At 37.1% G+C, this 21,043-nt stretch overlaps 1 protein-coding gene across 1 annotated transcript in view; it reads left to right on the top strand.

The window, feature by feature from the left end:
* LOC125659808 (serine-rich adhesin for platelets-like) overlaps positions 1-21,043 on the top strand; it is a 50,774-nt gene that overhangs the window by 15,073 nt on the left and 14,658 nt on the right. The window contains exons 2-5 of the mRNA XM_056148773.1: positions 15,441-15,593; positions 16,305-16,346; positions 16,469-16,507; positions 16,647-16,673. Coding sequence (XP_056004748.1) covers positions 15,441-15,593; positions 16,305-16,346; positions 16,469-16,507; positions 16,647-16,673 — 261 coding nt within the window. The remainder of the gene's footprint in view (positions 1-15,440; positions 15,594-16,304; positions 16,347-16,468; positions 16,508-16,646; positions 16,674-21,043) is intronic.

The raw sequence follows: 21,043 nt of genomic DNA on the forward strand, positions 1-21,043 counted from the left end.
TTTTTTTTTCGATAATCACCCATGGATTTGTACGGTATGAACTTGTAATGCCAATGATTATCTTTGAGATGTCTTATGCGCATCAGCAGTTCAAGGTACATTTGTATAAATTACTGGTGGCGGTGGTTCAAGCATTCGCTTCGTGTCGAGGAGATCGCGAGTTCCATCCCTGTCCATACCCTGGCTGCATCAAACATACAGGTCGTAAAAATCGGTGTTGAGTCCTTTCACTCGGTAGTTACCGCCGCGGTGACCGAGAGGTTAGAGCGTTCGCCTCGCATGCGGAAGGCCGGGGTTTGAATCCCGGCCGCGACAGACCTAAGATTCAATCAATCAATCACTCGGTAGTTAGAAGTAAGAATCGTGGGTCTTGCAGATGAAACGAAAAACTCGAACTCCTGCTAAGGTCCTGTGCAGCATGCATGTAGCACTTCACTCACAGTTACATGTATTGACGTTTTCATATTTGTTGTCAAAATCTCAGAATGGAAATAAGAAATTAACACATATATCAATGAACTGAATGAATTTCAGAGATCGGAAATGGATATTTCCGCGTGCAGTTATAACAATGATGGACATAAAATTCAGACCTTGCTCTCATTAAAGACAAACAACATTGTTCGAATTTCTACCATTAATTACCTTACCAACGCATACAATTCATATACTTGCCAATTTTTTTTCTTTTGTGTTCTTTTTTCTAATAATTAATATCACAGATTATTAGCCGGTGATCTGGTACAGTATGAATTAATAAAAACCAAATTTATCTGAGAATTTCTCAAACCAGCAACTTGATGTGCTTTAGATATTTAATTGTGCCATTGTAACCAGTCATAAGTATGAATGTTAATTCAAGTTTTGTTTGTTAGTTTTTTACGTCCCGTCGAGATTTTTCAATCCTATTGAGACGTCACCAGCGGTTGGTGAAATACCACACATTTAGACCTATGCTTAGTGCTCAGGGCCATGGCAGTGAGGACAACCAAAATTTTGGACCGTCTGAATGCAAGGATAAGATCAATATTTTAGCTTTGATTCTGTGTTATGTAAACAAAGACTCGAGTCTATTTATGTAAACAAACAAACCTGTAAAACATTAATTTTGTAATTCAAAGCATCATCATTTTGTACAATCACAAATTTTAACTTTTAAATGACACATTTTACCTAAAATATACTTGAAATGTGATACATGTATATATATATTAAACTTCGATCAATATCCATTTATTTTTAAAACTTCGTAATCAATAACACACCTCAATCTTGGTTTTCAAAACAAATAATAAACTCTCTATAATGAACTTATGTCATGATGAAAAACAATTTTTTGTGAAACCTTCTAAACATATAAGTCTAGATTTTGATCATTTACAATGAAAAACAAAATTGGGGGTGTGTGTGTCGTGAATCAGTCCCTTTAAACGTATAATTTAACTTCCCTTCTATTGCTCAGTGGTTCCCTCTACCCTGTTCAATTCCGTCTGACTCTGTTTCGCTAATGTGTCCCGTCAACAGCCTGCAGGCCGTACACGCTTTCACATTGCTTTTTGTTCCTAGGGTGTTATCCAAAGAATACGGCATATGTAGCTTTAAGGGTTTCAGCTGGTCTCAATGGTCACATCGTAACGTAAAGACTTGGTACAGAAATGAAGTTTCTCTTTGAAATCAAGAAAAGCCGGGAATTTTCTTTGGAAACCTAGTATGTTACTCAAGAGGCCAATAGAGTCTCAGAATCCTGTCAAGAATCAAAATGTCGTCTTTTTTAAACCTCTTTGTTTTAACGACATATTTTAGAATTAAGGCATTATTATTTTACCACTAGAAAAAATGGCCCTAATATAACCATCAGTAGCTGTAATGACCATGGGCTTTACCGTCGATGTTTATGCATGCTAAAACAGCGGCCAGTGGCGTAGCTTGGGGAAGATAAATATGGAAGCAGAAAGGATGGGGGGGGGGGGGGGGGTGGGGGGGGTGGGGACCACCGAACCCCCGGAAGCTGGTGCATTTTAGACAATTAAGAAAGGTATTTTTCAAAGTCTCCAATACACATTTTCTTTAATTTTAAACACAGAAATATGGGGGTAAAGACATCGTAACTTCCCTCAATTTAAAAACAACCCGATTGCCCATTAGTTTTACTGCAATTTTTTTTATTAGCCTCCTACCGACGAAGTCGAAGGGGACTTTAGGTTTGCGCTCCATCCGTCCGTCAGTCCAGTTTTCCGCACTTTTTTCTCTGTTCTTGCAGATATTTATTTCATATTTGGTACATTGCTTTGCCATAACAAGTTACAGATCAAGTTTAAATTTGGTCCTGGTCCGTGGATTTTTCACTTAGTTATGGCCCCTGGAGTTAGAAAAATAGCATGAATTATCAGTTTTCCGGACTTTTTTTGGTTGTGCATGCAGATATTCATCATATATTTGGTACATTGCTTTGCCATAACAAGTTACAGATCAAGTTCGAATTTCGTCTTGGTCCGTGGATTTTTCATTATGTTATGGCCCTTAGACTTAGAAAAATAGCATGAATATAATTGTTAGTTTACATCCAAGTTTCATATCTCTGTAGATAAGAGTACTACACTCATTAAAACTTCTAGCATAGTAATACAACAATATAGCTAAAAAATTATGATCACCTATATGTCACAGTTTATTGACTTGGTTAAAGACTTAAACCTACTTATCAATATGTCTTTTTTCCTAGTCTAGTCTCTATTCGACTAGTTGTTGATTTCCAACCATTCCTATCCTGGTTCCCCAATTTTTCCTTTTACCATAACCTACATAATGAACTTTGAATATTGTTGTGGTACAGTAATTTTTGCAACCGGTAGGGTGCTATGTATTGTCATGCAATACTCTCAGAATGCTTGTTTTGAGACGTTTCGTACTCTTTTTATAACAACTAAATTAAATGTGTTTTTGAATTCCAGGAAAGCTTAATTAAAACGACTAAAATTCGATGTATCTAAAATGAAAAAAGATACAATCGAATTTTAGTCGTTTTAAATAAAGCTTTGACAGAGTTCAGAAACACATTAGTTGTTATAACTAGAGTAAATAACGTCTCAAAAAATGCAGTTAATCTAATTGATAATTTTTTTTTATATGAAGGGGGCGGGATGCGATGTCCGGCCATACCCCATGTACCATTGATTTTAGATAGATTAATAAACATAATACAACACTAACTTTAATGCCATATATTTTCTTAATATATTTTGTAGTAACTGAAATGTAGTCAAATTAAGCAATTATTTCATTTTTAGCTCTTCTGAGCCGAAGGCTCAAAGAGCTAATCATATGGCCATATGTCTGGCGTGCGGTGTGCGTCAACTTTTTGGGAAAAGGGCTATATCTCAAGAACCCCTTGGCCAATTTTTGTCAAATTTGTCACAGGGTATCCTTGGACCAAGGGCTTTCATTTGTGTTAAAACTAGGGTTGTGACCTTTAACAAGGGGAGATAATTGCAAACAAAAGTAATGATTGCTAAAAAATCTTCTCAAGAACCACTGGGCAAATTATCACCAAACTTATGCATAAGGATGAGCATAGGTTGTAGATAAACAATTGTTCAAGGCATCATCCTGGGGCAAAGGGTGTGGTCTCAAGATCACTTCAAAGTTGACCTTAAATTTTGTCAGTTGATGCATCTTAGGACCTAATATCATGTTAACTCAAAAGTAGGTCATGATGACCTACATTTTGAATTTCGCAGGTAATTATTATTAAATAGATTTTGATGCCTATCTTGGACACTTTTGAGCCTATGATCATCAAAAGTTGTCAGTTGATGGATCATGGGACCTTGAAGTGCGTCATGTGAAAAGTATGTCATCATGACCTATCATCAAACCTTGTAAGTTGAAGCGTCTAGAGGCCTCGAAACATATTTATAAAAAAAATAATTTAAAAGTAGGTCACAGTGACCTACTTTTTGAATTTTAGATGCATATTTTGGACACTATGAAAGCTAGGATCATCAAGCTTTGTCAGTTGATGCATCTTGAGTCTTCATAGTTTGTTGACCAAAAAGTAGGTCACCGTGACCTACTTTTGGAATTTGACGGCTATATTTTAATATTTCAGATACTATTTGACTTACAATTAACAAAGTTTGTCAGTTGATGCATGTTGAGTCTTCAGAGTGTGTTGACTGAAAAGTAGGTCACCGTGACCTATTTCTGCATTTTGACGGCTATATTTGAATACTTCAGATACTATTTGTCATCAAACTTTGTCAGTTGATGGGTCTTGAGTCTTCAGAGTGTGTCGACCAAAAAGTAGGTCACTGTGACCTACTTTTGGAATTTGACGTTTATATCTGAATATATCAGATACTATTTGACTTCAATTATCAAACTTTGTCAGTTGATGCATTTTGAGTCTTTGGTGTGTGTCGACCAAAAAGTAGGTCACTGTGGCCTTCTTTTGGAATTTGACGGCTATATTTGAATACTATTTGACTTGTCAGTTGATGCATCTTGAGTCTTCAGTGTGTCGACCAAAAGTAGGTCATCGTGACCTACTTTTGGACAGTTAGATTTAAATTTTCAGGTACTACATGTATTTGACTTAATATCATCAAACTTTGTTAATTGATGAATCTTGGTTAGTGAGAATTTTTGCCTGTTCTACAATGTATCAGAAGAGCGATTCTAGGCCCATGGGCCTCTTGTTTTTTACCGCAACAATGTTGAAGCACATGCTTTCGTGCTTCATAGGAAGCTACGCCACTGGCGGCGCTGAAAGTTGTATTTGGCTTTTTCGGTTGAGGTAGGCTTGTGCCACGATAGGAGACGTTTATATGGGGAAATGTAAAATATTAATTAAATTCTTTTCAATACTAGCAGGACCACACTAAATCATAACAAAATACAAACATTACAAAGTTCTTGGATTCAAGTTAATGCCTGTATAACTTAATTCTGGAGGCCTAAGTTATCCTTTTTGTCCTGTCAGTCTGTTCGAACCTTTTAGAATTACTCGTAACATTTGCATGATGAGTGATAGGGCTCTCATATTTTATTTGTGTAATTTTCTTTCAGACAAGATTTTCAATTGGTATCATTTACATGAAAGCTTCCTGACATAGTGCAGATTCAGGTTTTTAACAACCCCCCCCCCCCCCCCCCCCCCCCCCGCGGGTGTAGGATGGGGCCACAATAGGGGATCAAAGTTTAAGTTATTAATCTTGCGACCTTCGATTGTATCTTGTTTAACGTCTCGATCGAGAATTTTTCACTCATATAGAGAGACCAGTGAAGGGCTTCAAATTTAGGCCTATGCTCGGCCAAGGAGCAGTGAGGGTTCTTTAGCGTGCCACACCTACTGTGACACGGGACATCTGTTATTAAGGTCATCTCCGAGGACCCGTGACATTCACACCCGATACCGAGCGTTTGGCGATGGAACTGTCACTGCATGTTTTAACGACTTAGGTCTGTCGCGGCCGGGATCCGAACCCCGGCCTTCCGCATGCGGGGCGAACACTCTAACCTCTCGGCCACCGCGGCGGTACGACCTTTCAGTTTGACCTACTTTAAGAAAACCTTCATGTAATATTTCCTGATTTATTAAAGGTAGAACTTCATAGTTTGTACATTATGAAAAAATCTTACATGTTTGAGCAGTTGATCTTGGCCTTGAAGTTTGACCCAGATTTCAAAACCTTAATGTTATCGTTGATCATAACTTTAGAATAGTGAGTGATCTATCTTTCATATTTTATGTTTGCATTCCTTGTGACAAGATCTTTTTTAAAAAAACCTGTTTATGTATTTTTAACTTATATGTCCGTCGGATTGGACATGAAAGGGTGTCCCGTGTGAAGGATCACAACCTCTTTGGCACGCCAAAGATCCTTTCCCTGATTTTCGACAAAGAGTAGGCTCTATGGGGGCCGTCAGGGAAACTTAAAAAAAAACTCAACCAAACAACGTAAAACCATCATCAACCAATTAATCTTTCTTTTGATACGAAAGTTTTAGACCTGAAACCGATTTTGACCTAATTCTAAGAAAAGTTATCATCTTCTAACTGTTTTAGGTCAGGGTTTCATATTTTGTTTATATATTCCTTAAGACAATACCTTAGTTTTCATACATCCAGGTTAGAATAGGTCCTCAGTACCCCCTTGCTTGTCGTAAGAGGCGATTAAATGGGGCGGTCCTTCGGATGTTGCCGTAAAAAATGAGATCCCATGTCACAGGTGTAGCACGATGAAGATCCCCACCCCCTGTTCAAAAGTCGTAGGCGCCGAGCATACATATATGTAGGCCTAAATTTTACTGCCCTTTATCGGCAATTGTGACGTCTCCATGAGTGTAAACTTTGGAAAGGGACTTTAAATAATATACAATCAATCATACTTTATGTACCGTGATTTGGACCTTGCATCTATTGTTATGTCGTGACCCTTTGGAGATAGGTTGGGGCGACAACACGGGAAAAAACATTTCATTGGAATAAAGATTAAAAAAAAAAAAAGAAATTTAAATCTCAACAGAAGGGCCAACGTGACTCAGATGAGCTATGTGATCCATGGGCCTCTTGTTTATTTATGTCCGTCGGATGGGACGTTAAAGGGTGTCCCGTGTCAAGGATCACAACCCCCTTGGCACGCAAAGATCGTTTCCCTGATGTTCGAAAGAGAGTAGGCTCACTGGGGGCCGTCAGGGAAACTCAAACACTCACAACCAAACATCATTCAATTAGTTAACCGCCGTAAAATGGCTGAGATAATGCCAAAACAGCGTAAAACCCCAATCAATCATAACACTGACGCACTCATTACATGTACCACCAATTAAGGTACGAATTAATGAAGGTGAAATGTAAGTCGGTCTAAGCTTCATAGAGGAACGCAGATCTAAATGAAGGCTCGCTGACTGAAATATGGCTTACGAAGTTATCGTGTAAATTAAATATTAACTGTGTAGAGTAATTCAACATTTCAAGCAATTGCTTATTAATAACTATCTCCTCTTTTCATCTGTCTGTCTTTATATCTGTCTGTTGGTTGATAGATACCTAACCTTTGCTTGATAGGGGAACTTAAGTTTGCAATGGGGTGTTGTTAAGAAACGACTCAGTGGCTACTTTTGTCAGAGATAGTTTTGAAAAGCAAGTCAAGGAGGGAGGCAGCAAGATTCCAGTTCCCCAAAAGCATTCCTAGATTTCCAATAGTGAATCTGAGGGAAATATGTTTGCTCTTGGGGAATTGGAATATTGCTGACTCCCTCAATGAAATATTTTAACCGTTTTATTAAACCGATGCAAAAATTAAAACCAGAATAAATTTTGAAATTGATACGTTTGAAAACGGGACCCACTTGCCATCGTCTGCTGCCGTAAACTGGTTCTTATTGATTAATGTTTTAAGTATACTGAAGCCAAATCTGGGTTCATTTTATAAGGAATATTCAAGATTCACTCGGAATATATCAGAATTTTTCATAAGATAAAAAGAAGTTGCTTGGTGTTCCGAAAACATCAAACTGGTTTCATTAGTCATTTTGGAATGACTTTAAAGGAAATGCAAATATATCGGTTTACTTTTATCTAGTGAAAAAATCGATTGAGCTATAACACACTGTAATGATATTTTACATCGGGAACATAAACCCATCTTTCTGTATTATTTGAAATACGCAAGTGAAGTCCCTTGAAAACCCGTATTGTGTTTCAGGATTCAACAAGAAAACGACTTAACAAAAGCGTCAGGCAGCAGAAGATGAAGGAAATCAGGTCGTACCACGCTGAAAGGGCGCAGGGTTAATTTAGAAGTCATAGTAACATAATTAGTACAAACAATTTTACGCAGGATAGCGATTTAACATGTATTTATGTTTGGGGTTTTGGACTGGTCTTGACTCTCCTTGTCACTTCACTTGAATATATTTCTAGTTGTGTAAATCCGCAAAATAAGCTTGAATAAACAAAACACTTCATAGCCTTTTTCTATATCATGAATGAATAGATATAAAGTAATAGATGAAATAAATAGAATCAGAAACAAACGCAGTAACAAATGCTTGTGTTTATTCCTTACGTGTTTTTTGTTTGTTTGTTTCTTTGGTTGGAAATGAGCTTGATTTATTTTTTGAGATTATACAACTCGAAGGCTAATGTTAACTTCAATCCCCCATGAAGTATGCATCACATTATGAATACATTCACCTAAAGCCCGCAGTTCTAAATGAAAACCCTATTGCGCGGCCTATAATAAACCCTGAATTTCTTCATCAAAGAGAAATGTACAAAAGAGTTCTTAAGATATATTCTCACATTCAATGAATATTTTACAGTGGATTACAATGGAAGAAAGACCGTTTGGTTAATTGTCAGTAGACATCGTGCCGGTACCTCTCAATTTTCCCCGATAGAAAACGATACTCGCGTCACGCAGATATCTATCGCACTAAGAGTTTGAAACAAAACGATTTTCAATTTAATTTAAACAGCGTTATTCTATTGATTGATGGGATTGGCTTCGGCTTAGTCATTTATGAGCACTCTCCCTAATAATCAAACAGGATCTGTACATGTACAAAATTGTATAACATATGTAATTGATTTGGGAACTATATAAATAAAACAAACAGAAAATTAATAGTTGTATGATATTTAATGTAGTATACAAGTATAAATATAGTATTGATGGTACCGGTTATATATATTCTTAAACATATAAATATATATTTGATATAATCCTTGAATCTGAAGTCACATGTCATGATACAATGTAAAGTTCTTGAAACATTTTTATCAGAAAATGACTGATGTCAGTTTGGGCAATGTTGACTCCACAAGGAACCGACCCAATAACGGCTTTGAATCGCTGTTTAAACAAGCATTCTGAGAGTATTGCAAGGCAGTCTCCTACCGGTCGCAAACATTCTTAGACCGCAACAAGATTCCAAGCTCATTATGCAGGTTATGGTAAAGGGGAAAATTGGGGAACCAGGATAGGAATGGTGGGAAATCAAAGACTAGACCAGGAAAACAGACAAATTTATAATTGGGGTTAAGTCTTGAACCAAGTCAATGAACTGTGAAATGTAGATGATTATGAATAAGTTAGCTACATTGTTGGGTTATATTTCTGAATTCTGTGTTATTATGTTAGAAGTTTAAATGAGTGTAGTACTCTTATCTACAGAAATAAGAAACTTGGAATTCGATGTAAACTGATAATCCATGCTATTTTTCTGGGTCCAAGGGCAATAATTCAGTGAAAAATCAATGAACCGAGCCAAAATTCGAACTTGATCTGTAATTTTTTATGACAAAGTAATCTAATAAATACCAAATGAATATCTGCAAGCACAACAACAAAATCGGAAAATGATTTTTCATGCTATTGTTCCAAGTTCAAGGGCCATAACTTAGTGAAATATCAATGGACCGAGATATATTCGAACTGATCTGTAACTTGTAGTGGCAAAGCAATGTACCAAATATCAAATAAATATCTGCAAGAACAGAGAAAAAAAGTGCGGAAAATTGATTTACCGGCAGAGCTGTTGTAAGTTGTTTTCAGAAGCCTGTCATTTGGACAGACATGTTTATCAACTTTGCCTGTCCGATTAGACTTTTTAAGCCTGTCCGAATATTAAAATTTAAAATTGAAATGATTTATAAAACTGAAGTAACACGGATTACGGTGCTCTTAATGAACCCATGTGCGGGCGGTGCAAACAACATTGGTCATACGATCCGACCGTTAACCAATTTATGTCGATCACGGTCAAATTAAGCCGGTCTTGACCGGCAGTTTTCCACAGCTCTGTTTACCGGACTGACAGACGAATAGAGTGCAAACCAAAAGTCCCTAATCGACCTTATCGGTTGAGGACTAATAAAAAGGAAAATGGATGATAAATAATTGAAAAATAAACGAAGATGTACATAATTAGTTGAATATATTAACAATATAGAGAAATCATTTTGATCATGACTTAATTGTGTTGCCAGCTCAAAGGTCCACCAAGAGTGAATCAGTCCCTTGTGGAGGCGGGTGAACAGCTGGACTCGTGTTTCGGTTAAGACCACGTTAATAAGGATCCTGCGTTGTTGTAAGCTTTGAGGTTTTTCTCTTGTTTCCAATTACCATGGCGCGATCTCTGTACCTGACGAATCGTACTACAATATCTCTGGGTGGTTCACATTTTTATCTCGGAGCGCCAATACATGGGAATTTCTAATGGCTGCAGTTTCAATCATTTTTCATGTCGTTATAGCACCACCTTGTGAACATTCAGAATAATCTTGTCTGTTTTTATGCCCCCCGAGATCGAAGATCGGGGGGGGGGGGGGGGGGTAAGAACGTTTGAACAGTAATTGCTAGAGCCTTGATATTTCACAAGAATATTCCTTGTGAAAAGACCTTTTCGTGGGTACCAACATATTTTAACCTTGGAGTTTGACCTACTTTTTAAAAACTTTAACCGTGTCAATACCTTTTTAACAATACGTGCTAGAGCTTTGTTATTTCACATGAGTATTCCTTGTGACAAGGCCGTTCCGTGGGTACCAAATATTTGACCCTTGACTTTGGAATTTGACCTAATTTTTAGGTCACCTGAATTCATTCAGGTGACCTATTGCTATCTGTTTTTGTCCGTCGTCGTGCGTTAACATTTGAACATTTTCAGCTTCTTCTCTGAAACCCCTGAACCAATTTCAACCAATTTTGGCATATAGCATCTGTGGGTGGAGGGGAACAAAAATTGTGAAATTCGTGGTCCCTGCCCCCCTGGGGCCTGAGGGGTGGGGCAAAAACCATCAAAATGAGTGTAATTTTAAAAAATCTTCTTCTTTACTCCTGGACATCAAGAAGCCAAACTGTGGGCATAATTATAATGAGCGTTGAGCCCTCTACTAAAATTGTGAAATTCATGGCCCCTGGGGCAGGGGTTCTTGTGTTAGGGTGGGGCTCTATTGGTCATATAGTGAAAATGTAGAAATTCTTTGAAAATCTTGTTCTCTGTCTCTGGGTATTAAGTAGACAAATTAATAGCATGGTAATGATGAGCAAGGATGCCTCTTTATAACCCCCACAACAAGTTGTGGGAGGGTATACTGGAATCGGGCTGTCCGTCCGTCTGTAGACGCAATGGTTTCCGGGCTCTAAAGCATTATCCTTTCCACCTACCGTCACCATATCATATATATGGACTACCCATGGGATGAAAATGTTCCCTATCGATTTTGGGGTCAAAGGTCAAGCACACTGGACATTGAAGTAGCAATATGGTTTCCGGGCTCTAAAGCGTTATCCTTTCCACCTACAGTCACCATATCATACATATGGACTACCCATGGGATGAAGATGTTCCCTATCGATTTTGGGGTCAAAAGGTCAAAGGTCAAGCGCACTGGACATTGAAGTAGCAATATGGTTTCCAGGCTCTAAAGCGTTATCCTTTCCACCTACAGTCACCATATCATACATATGGACTACCCATGGGATGAAGATGTTCCCTATCGATTTTGGGGTCAAAAGGTCAAAGGTCAAGCGCACTGGACATCGAAGTAGCAACACTCAGAAAAGAGGTAGTTTATACCTATTACCAACACCCTTTGGGAGATTGGGTTAAGCGGGGGGTATTTTAGTGAGCATTGCTCACAGTACCTCTTGTTAAAAATTGTGAAATTCATGGCCCCTGGATCAGGGGTTCTGGTGCTAGGGTGGGGCTCTATAAGTCATATAGTGAAAATGCATTATTTCTTTGAAAATCTTCTTCTCTGTCCTTGGGTATTAAGTAGACAAACCAATAGCATGGTTATGATGAGCAAGGATGCCTCTTTCAAAATTGTGAAATTCATGGCCCCTGGGTCAGGGGTTCTGGTATTAGGGTGGGGCCCTATTGATCATATAGTGAAAATGCATTTTATTTCTTTGAAAATCTCCTCCTCTGCTGCTGGGTCTTAAGTAGACAAACTAATAGTATGATAATGATGATCAAGGATGCTTCTTTCAAACTGAAATTTATGGCCCCTGGGTGAGGGGTTCTGGTGCAAAGTCGGGACTGACCACATAGCTATTCAATGTTTCTTCCATCCAAAAGTAAGATTTTTATATTTAAACACAAACCTAATTCAAACATTGGAAGGTTGTTACATGATACTCAGGTGACCTATAAGGCCCCTGGGCCTCTTGTTGATATTGCTCCGATATCCCCAAAACTCAATGATTCACTTTGAACATGGGCGTTTTGCCAGTGGATCTTTATGTTGTTTGTTTTCATTCCCTCACATGTTAATACTGATGCTTAAGTATGATTATATCAATGTTAAACATTAAATTATCGAGAGTCCAGACCCTATAGTGTATACATAGACACTATATAAGCCATTAATTTGCTTCTTTTGTGAGTATTATATTGAATGCCTCTAATGTGCATCCACGTACGTGTATAAATAAAGCCGTATGATGATCTAAACACACTATATATATCTCTCTCTCTATCAATTTATCTAAATAATGGTACATTTGTACAATATTTTTGTTTCGCTAATGTCCGATACATTAGGTATAGATGGACTGTCCCATTCAATATATAATCAACATTTTAAAAATGTTTTGGTAAAGTTCCAGATACTAAAGTATCGAATGGGATGTAAGAAAACAAATTAACGAACAAAACCATATGGTACGGTAAGCCATTCTGCTTCACAATGCATCGAGCTATTACCTGTATTATGTTTGCTTAAATACCTAATAAAAACGTCACGATAACGAACACTGATCAATCTCATACAATGTAACTTCTACACAGGCATGTTTGCCACATATGATTTTCATATGTGGATCATATGATTTACTTCAGAATCATAAAAAAGGACATCATATGTAAATCATATAATGAATGATTGATTGATTGCTGTTTTCCGCCACACTCAACAATTTTTCAGTTATCCAATGGCGCCCACGGGACCATATGTAAGGAAACTCATATTTTAATCATATGAGACATGTATGTGTACTTAAATTATGTAATATGAACAGGCTGGAAATCAAGTATTTCTATTCATTCTACAACTACTTCAATTAAATAACCAATGCAAAGTACCAAAAAAAATATTGCACAATATTCTTTAAAATACCTCAATCTTATAGATATAGAACGGTTTCAAAGATGAACATAACTAAAAAGTTTGACAGTGCATATTTACACAACTTATTTAATCAGAACAAGAGGTACTGTGAGCAATGCTCACTAAGAATACCCCCGCTTACCCCAATCTCCCAAAGGGTGTTGTTAATAGGTATAAATTACCTCTTTCCCGAGTGTAAAAATATGGTATGCCTTTGTAGAAGAAAATGGAAGATATAGTCCGAACACAAATCCATGGCATATACCTATAATTTTGACCTTGAGATCAAAGGTCAAGGTCATAAAGAGGTCATGAATGTACATGACACAGTCTCATGGTGATACACCCATGTCTTATGGTATGACTATGTCAAAACCCTATAATCAATTTTGACCTTGAGGACAAATTTAAAACCCTATAATCAATTTTGACCATGAGGACAAATTTCACGGTCATATAGAGGTCATGAAGGTACCCGACACATCGTCTCATGGTGATACACTCATGTGTCAAATATGGTATGCCTATGTCAAAGAACAAAGAAGTCAGGGCTCGGACACGAATCTGCACAGACGGACAGTGATTCCTATATACCCCCCCCCCCCCCCCCGAACGAATATAACAGAATCACATTTGGAAAGTGAAATTTTCACTTAAAAGAAGACAGCAAAATTAGCACTTGACGATACATATAATTTGTGCTAAATTTCAGTTCCTTTTAGACACATATGTAAAAAGCAAATCATATTTAAAAGTAACAAGTAAATCAATAACTGTACGATTTTAAACAAGAAATACACAAACACTTGAATTTATAAAATCTTAATTTAAAAAGTTGACAAATGTTTTTCAATTCTTTTCTCCTCCTTTTCCTCCATTTTCTCCCACTTGTCCTGTCTACTATCCTTATTGACAGTGTCCACAAACTTACAGAACTCGGTCCAGAATGAAAATCCAACGGTTCCTCCTTTACGGAACAATTTCTGTGTTAAGCAGAAAGATCTCTATGGAAATTAGAAATAAACATATACAAGTATTGTTAGAGGTATTATCCATGCTTTTTATGTGAATCAATCCTTCTAAGAAAATACCTTTGTCTCAAGGCACAGTCCGGAGTCCGCTCATAGCTCTTTCCAGAATGGGGGAGGATGGTACATTTTGGCCGTGACTTGTGACAATGAGTAAATGTATGTCATTTCCATTTCTTATTTTTTTTTAAAAATTAGATAAACTTAAGATTGTACATGTATTACAATGTAGTCTCGTTAACATTTAAAATGAAAGTGTAAAGAATTTTAAAAGTCTAGTTTAATTTCTAATGTTTTTATATGAGACAAAAATTTGACTCCCATACAGGCAAGAAAAAGAGAATCAAATCTTTCTTTCACATATCAAATTTATGAATCTATAAATTAATGTCAAGCAAATATGGTATCAACTAAATCTTTATCTTAATAAGGAGTTTGAAAAATACTGTATACAAATGTGGTTGAAAATGGTAAAACAAGCAATATTGCATGGAATTAATTACCAGCAATAAGGTCAAGCGTTCCCTCTCTCTGTCCACAAGTGGAATCGCTGGCGGCAAAAACACTTCCACAGGTAGTTGTGGAGGGACTTCAAAGAAAGTCCCGTCCCTCCACATCAATCTCCTTGTTGATTCTCATGAAGTGAGTATGAAACTCTCTTCATATGAGGATCATATGTAGCACTTTTCCTTATGTATTAGGAATACAAAATAAAGAGTTGGGGAAAACACGGACCCCTGAACACACCAGAGGTAGGATCAGTTGCCTAGGAGTAAGCATGCAACAGATCTAATAGGTCCTTACGATGGTACATGTCCGACATGAATCTACGAGCTTAAGATCAGTAAATAGCTATATGATATATCAAGGGACTTTAAACTCCACTTTAAAAGTTTGATTCGTTATACGGTGAGACATACTGTCACATACATATTACAGCGCTCGTAGGATGGTCAAAGAGCATCCTTTCCGAGGAAGATTTTGCTATTTTTCGTTGAAATGTTTTCTATCCCGTATTCAAAGTCGATATATGTTTGCATGTACAACGATGCATGTAATGAAAAAGTGAAAATAACGAACAGTTATCAATCTCATAATTCCTATAAAGAATTCAAAATTCAGAGTAGTGCAAACATGGACCCTTGGAAATATCGGAGGTGGGATCAGGTGTCTAGGAGGAGTAAGCATCCCTATTGACCGACCACACCTGCCGCAATGTTCATATGAATTTATGTGCTCTTCGTAAACTGTCAATGGATTTACATTTTGTGTAATAATCTAATCTACAGTCTGTGGTTGTCCAGATAACCAGATCACTGGGAAATGCGGTGAAAGCGAGTTTTGCTTCTGTAAAAATGGAGAGTGGAGAAGAACATCCCTGTCGGTTGCTCAAGACATCGCCTCTGAGATACAATCAGTCAGTTTTCTCTGCATTTGTTCAGGTTAGAGTCCATTATATTATGAATATATCTAGACAGCATACCAAATTACTTCATATTTTCCCCCAAATAACTCGAGAATTGCGAGAGAGGAATTGCGAGAGAGTCTTCGCATTTTAAAATGCAAGATTATGTGTTCACTCACAACGGAATATCTCAAAATAAATGAGAGAGCATGTGAAAAACAAAACCCATGATATACGGCATTGCTTTTTGTGATTTATTTTATTTCGATGTCAAGAACAGTCACAAGCCCCCTTGAAGGGCTGTGTATGTAGTTACATATAGCTGTGAGTACTAAACTTAAGGTTACAACTACACTACCTGATCACGACATCGGGGAAAACAGCTCTATATGTCTATATATACATTTTCAATGTTTTTGCATTTGATATCTAACTTTTAATGATATTTATTTCCTTATGAATGCGCTGCGACTGTGAGCAATGGGCGTATGTTTCTTGATAAATATTAATAGTATGTCTGTTCTAAAGGCTAGATATGAAGGTAGAGTGTAAATATAAGAAATAAAATTCATTTTTGAAAATACATGAGGGCATGGATTGCAACGCTTAAAGTCTAACACCCTTCGTGAGGTGTGCCGGCTTGAAGTGTTGCAGTTCACACCCTCATGAACATGTATTTTCCGACCTGATTTTTTTTGTTAAATAAACAAATTGATATTTTATGTTACATTTCATCTATGTTTTGAAGGATCAACAAAGGTGTATTGCCTAAACCAATACTACGGAGGCAGTAAGTATTTACTGTTGCAAGATACGTCTCTACAGATTTACTGTCCTCAGCAATGTTTGTAGTCTCTTTGAATGAACCTGACTACTGCAGATTATATAACAAATCACTATCATGTATTTCAGAGCTATCAAGCATGCCTGATTCTCGCAGTACAATTTCAGGTAACTATGGTAACCCTAGTACATGTATATACACATGTAGTGTTGACTAAGAATATTCTGAATCATTTAACAAAATTAAATGAAAATTTTCACAAATATTAAAATGAACTTAAGCATTCAACAGTTGTATTATTTTCAGATGCAAACTGTGCCATTTCAAATCAAGGTCAGTATTGCCAATAGGCCATTCACAGCACCATGAATATTGAACTATATTTCCCTTTCCTGAGCCAAAGGCTCAAGTGAGCTTTTCTGATCAAAATCTGTCCGTTGTTGTCGACGTCAGCGACCTTATAGGTCTTCACAAAATATCATTAATGAGGGGCCACAATAGGGAAACAAAGTTTATGTTGTGATATATCAGGAAGATATATAAATGTTTCCACAGGAGCAACAGGATCATGATTGCTCAATTTAATATGGAAGTATCGTCAAGAAGTGTTCCCGTGCGGATCCGGGTTAGAATAGGTCCCCAGTACCCCTTGCTAGACGTAAGACGCGACTAAATGGGGCGGTCCTTCGGATGAGACCGCAAAATCCGAGGTCCTGTGTCACAGCAGGTGTGGAATGATAAAGCTCCCCCCTGCTCAATGGCCATAAGCGCCATGCATAATCCTAAATTTTGCAGCCCTTCACCGGCAATCAGTGTTTTCGTTAGGAGCCGGCCGCCGGCCGAATTGACCGCCTCAGACAACTAAGTTGCCGGTTCAAATCGTGTTTGAAAAAAAAATTATTGCATCTTTTTTTTTAACTTGAAGTTAATTATTATTCTCATCGAAATAACCAGTACTTATTAGTTAAAATAAACTGTGTTTACTAGTTAAATATAGACGGTGCATATCACTTCCTCGTTGTTGAAAGCGGTACGTATCACGGACTTTCATTGGTTGCGAATATCGTGTATAATCTATGAAGGATTTCCATTGGCTGTAAATTCCGAGTCGATGTTGCGTTTTGAATGAACGGGAATCTTCCCAAATGTACCACGCTGACCCACAACACTAATAAAAAACTTAAAAGATGAACGTGAAGAACTGGTGATGAAAAGAACAGTTAAAGACTGTTTTCAAATCCAAAGCAAGCAAACGAAGCGATCTAAAGGTTAAAAATAAAATTTATTCCCACTTATTGTGCATGGTTATTCGTTCAATTAAGTTTACTGTTTACCTGTAGCATGATTGATTGCAGATTTTTTTTAAGACAGTCATGTGTTTCTAAATATGCCGCCAGAATACAGGATTTTGCGTTCCTGATTTTCAAAATTTTCTGATTCATTTTTATTTGAAAACAAACTTTTTGTTATAGATCTGAATTTGAATGCTGACGACTGAATGTCATATTTTATGCACTTTGCTGAAATACCTGAAAAAAGATATATAATTTCACATATTTTAAACTATAAATTTACCCTCAGAATGCAGGATTTTGCGTCCTGATTTTCAAAATTTTCAGACCCCCCCCCCCCCCAAAATGTTTTGGACCTCCTCAAATCCTTTATAGGCCTGTTCAATGAAAAGGAAGTGAAAACCCTGCCGGCAATGGTGATGTCTCGGTACGAGTGAAATATTCTCGAGAGGGACGTTAAATAATATTCAATCATTCAGTCGTCAGTAAAGTTGCCCCCGGGGGTGTAGTAAGGCCACATTAATAAACGATTGATGTTGAACAGCTATTTTACGGCGGTTTACTAAGTGAAATATGTTTGGTATTGAAGACTATTGGAGTTTCCCTGACAGCTCCCATACAATATGGGATCAAAGTTTTACATGAGAATATATAGTTAAAAAGTCTTGTAAAATCTTCTCATGAACTGCTAGGCTATAATGAATATTCCATTATCACATGACTATGGTCTCCATGTTTCTCAATTGATTCGATACCTATCACCTCCGTACGTTCAGTTTTCAAAAGATATGCTACTGAGAAACAAGTTGACGGTGCATTATAACGATCTAGTTTACCAATACAACATGTCATAGGTCAAATGCTGTGTGACATATTTCATATCAACTGATGCCATTCTTTACACTGGTTTTACTACGGATTACTCCGTTTACACGATCGAGACATAGGGCTCACAGTGGGTGTGACCGCTCTTCAAGGATGCTTACTCCTTCTTAGGCACCTGATCCCACCTCTGGTACGTCCAGGGGTCCGTGTTTGTCGTATTCTTAATATTTTGAATTACCGGTATGATTATTGTTATTTGTTAATAGGCAAATCGTCGTCATTTATATCTAACAACATGTTGAGTTGATGACCACAGCAAGAGAAGTGTTTGAATAAATTCTGTCTCACAAGCAAGTCAGTTAATGTAGCACAATCAATGCCAATGGGAATTCCAACAAACTATTCCAAGACCCGATCACCAATGACTACGTAAATAAAGTTCAATGAATGAGGAACTCCAGCATATATTAAATATCAAGTTATGAGATTGATCACTGTTCGTTATCTTCACCTTTCATATTCAAATGAATATGTATAAGGAGCAGGTAGCCGTTTACCACAGATTATTTTAGGGGTGGGGGGTTTGATACCAGGGCAGGACCAAAATGGTTAGCAATTAAAATTCTTAATAGGCCTAAAATATCTGTTTCGGTTACATCTTCAAAATTAGGGTCTGTAGGTCGTTACAATTTTTTAGGTCACCTGAGTTATTCTATTGCTATTGGTCTGCGTCCGTTGTCGTCCGTTAACAACTTCTTCCCAGAAACTATAGTGCCAATTTTGACCAAATTTGATATTTAGCATCTGTAGGTGAAGGAGACCGGAAAGTGTAAATTTCATGACCCCCCCCCCCCCCTCACCATAAGGGGCCTTAATGTAGGATTAAAGACTTTAAAATTGATATATTTCTTTAAAAATCTTCTTTACTATGGGCATCTAGCAGAGAAAGTGAGTATATAGTAATGATGAGCAAGGAAGTTTTGACCAAAATTTTAAATTTTATGACCCCTCCCCCGGGGTAGGGGTTCTAACCCTAGGGTTTGGCCAAACTTGGTATATAGTGTTTATGTGTAAAACGCTTAAATAACATCTTTAGTGCTATTGATATTAACTTGAAACAAATAGATATTTTGAAAGAGCAGATAAATCCTTTACTAAAATTGTACATTATACAGTTTTTACCCCAAAATTAAGGCCCCTTATTTAAAATTTCCGGTCTCTTTCACCTATAGATGCTACAAACCAAATTTGGTCAAGATTGGCCCAGTCGTTTTTGGGAAGAAGTTGTTAACGGACGCAGAACAATAGCAAACGTTCACCCAAGTCACTCAGGTGCCCTAAAAATGCAGAATGGATTAGCATTTTGTCCAATTTCCATGATTCGGCATACAATATTGCATTTTCTTTTGCCGTGAATGACAGGTATGGTTACGTTATATACCCATCTTCATGCAACAGAATTTCAAAAGAGTTTTGTTTGATTTTTTCATTTCTCTACCGTAGCCAAAGCATTATATCTACAGACAGAACACTAATTATTTACGGCACCTATTAATGCCTTTGATAATTATCATTGTTATGAATTAACGAGAGTTGATATATCAAACCTTTGTACATCAATGGTGAAGGTTTAATTACAACAAATTAAATGCTAATTTGATATTTTCATTTTATTTTTGCAACATCGACTATTTAATGGATTATAATTTTCAACAAAGAAAATATCGAGTCTATCAAATTTTTTATGCAATAAAAACTCGTGCTATTAAATATTACATGTAGTTGAGGGTAAGAAAATTGTCACCCCGAGGCGTATCCTCGGTTGACAATGGTTTCCTCGGGGTGAAAATTTTCAATTTCCTAACTACATGCAATATGTTTTATTATACTGAATGTTATACATGTATAAACAATTTACCGTCTTGCGTCTGTTGACATTTGATCAATCACTGTCATGCGATATTTCGTGTATCGATGCGAGTATTCGCGTTTACTACAAACGCTCCATCGAGGTCGTCTAACAATCTATGGCGAACCGTACGCGCATAAATTTGACGCACGTGATGATTTTTATGATAGCACGGCGGGTGTGATCGGTCGACAAGGGATGCTTACTCCTCCTAGACACCTGATCTCACCTCTGGTGTGTCCAAGGGTCTGTGTTTGCCCAACTATCTACTTTGTATTGCTTGTAGGAGTTATGAGATTGATCACTGTTCGTTATCTTCATCTTTATCACCCGTTGTCAAGTACTGTTACCCGTTGCTAGATACTATCACCCTGGAGCGCGTGCTTTCTGTTCTCAGAGGTTAGCGATCTTTTTTCAAATGCTTTTTTACCAATCAGATTGGAGAATATTACATGAAAGTATGATAAATAGAAATTAACATGATGATTACACCGGTATGTTCCCGAAGATTATCTCGATGTCGAAAGTCAAGACGACTGTTATTTCAAAAATATAGCTGCGCGGTTTGCAAATTCTTATTCTTTGTTTAGAATTCATTACTTCCGGAAAAAAATATTTATTGAAAATTACTGGAAAATTCTAGAGAGGGACGTTAAACGTTAAACAATTTGAACTCA

This window comes from Ostrea edulis, chromosome 9, assembly GCF_947568905.1.
Source record: "Ostrea edulis chromosome 9, xbOstEdul1.1, whole genome shotgun sequence".
NCBI lineage: Eukaryota > Metazoa > Mollusca > Bivalvia > Ostreida > Ostreidae > Ostrea > Ostrea edulis.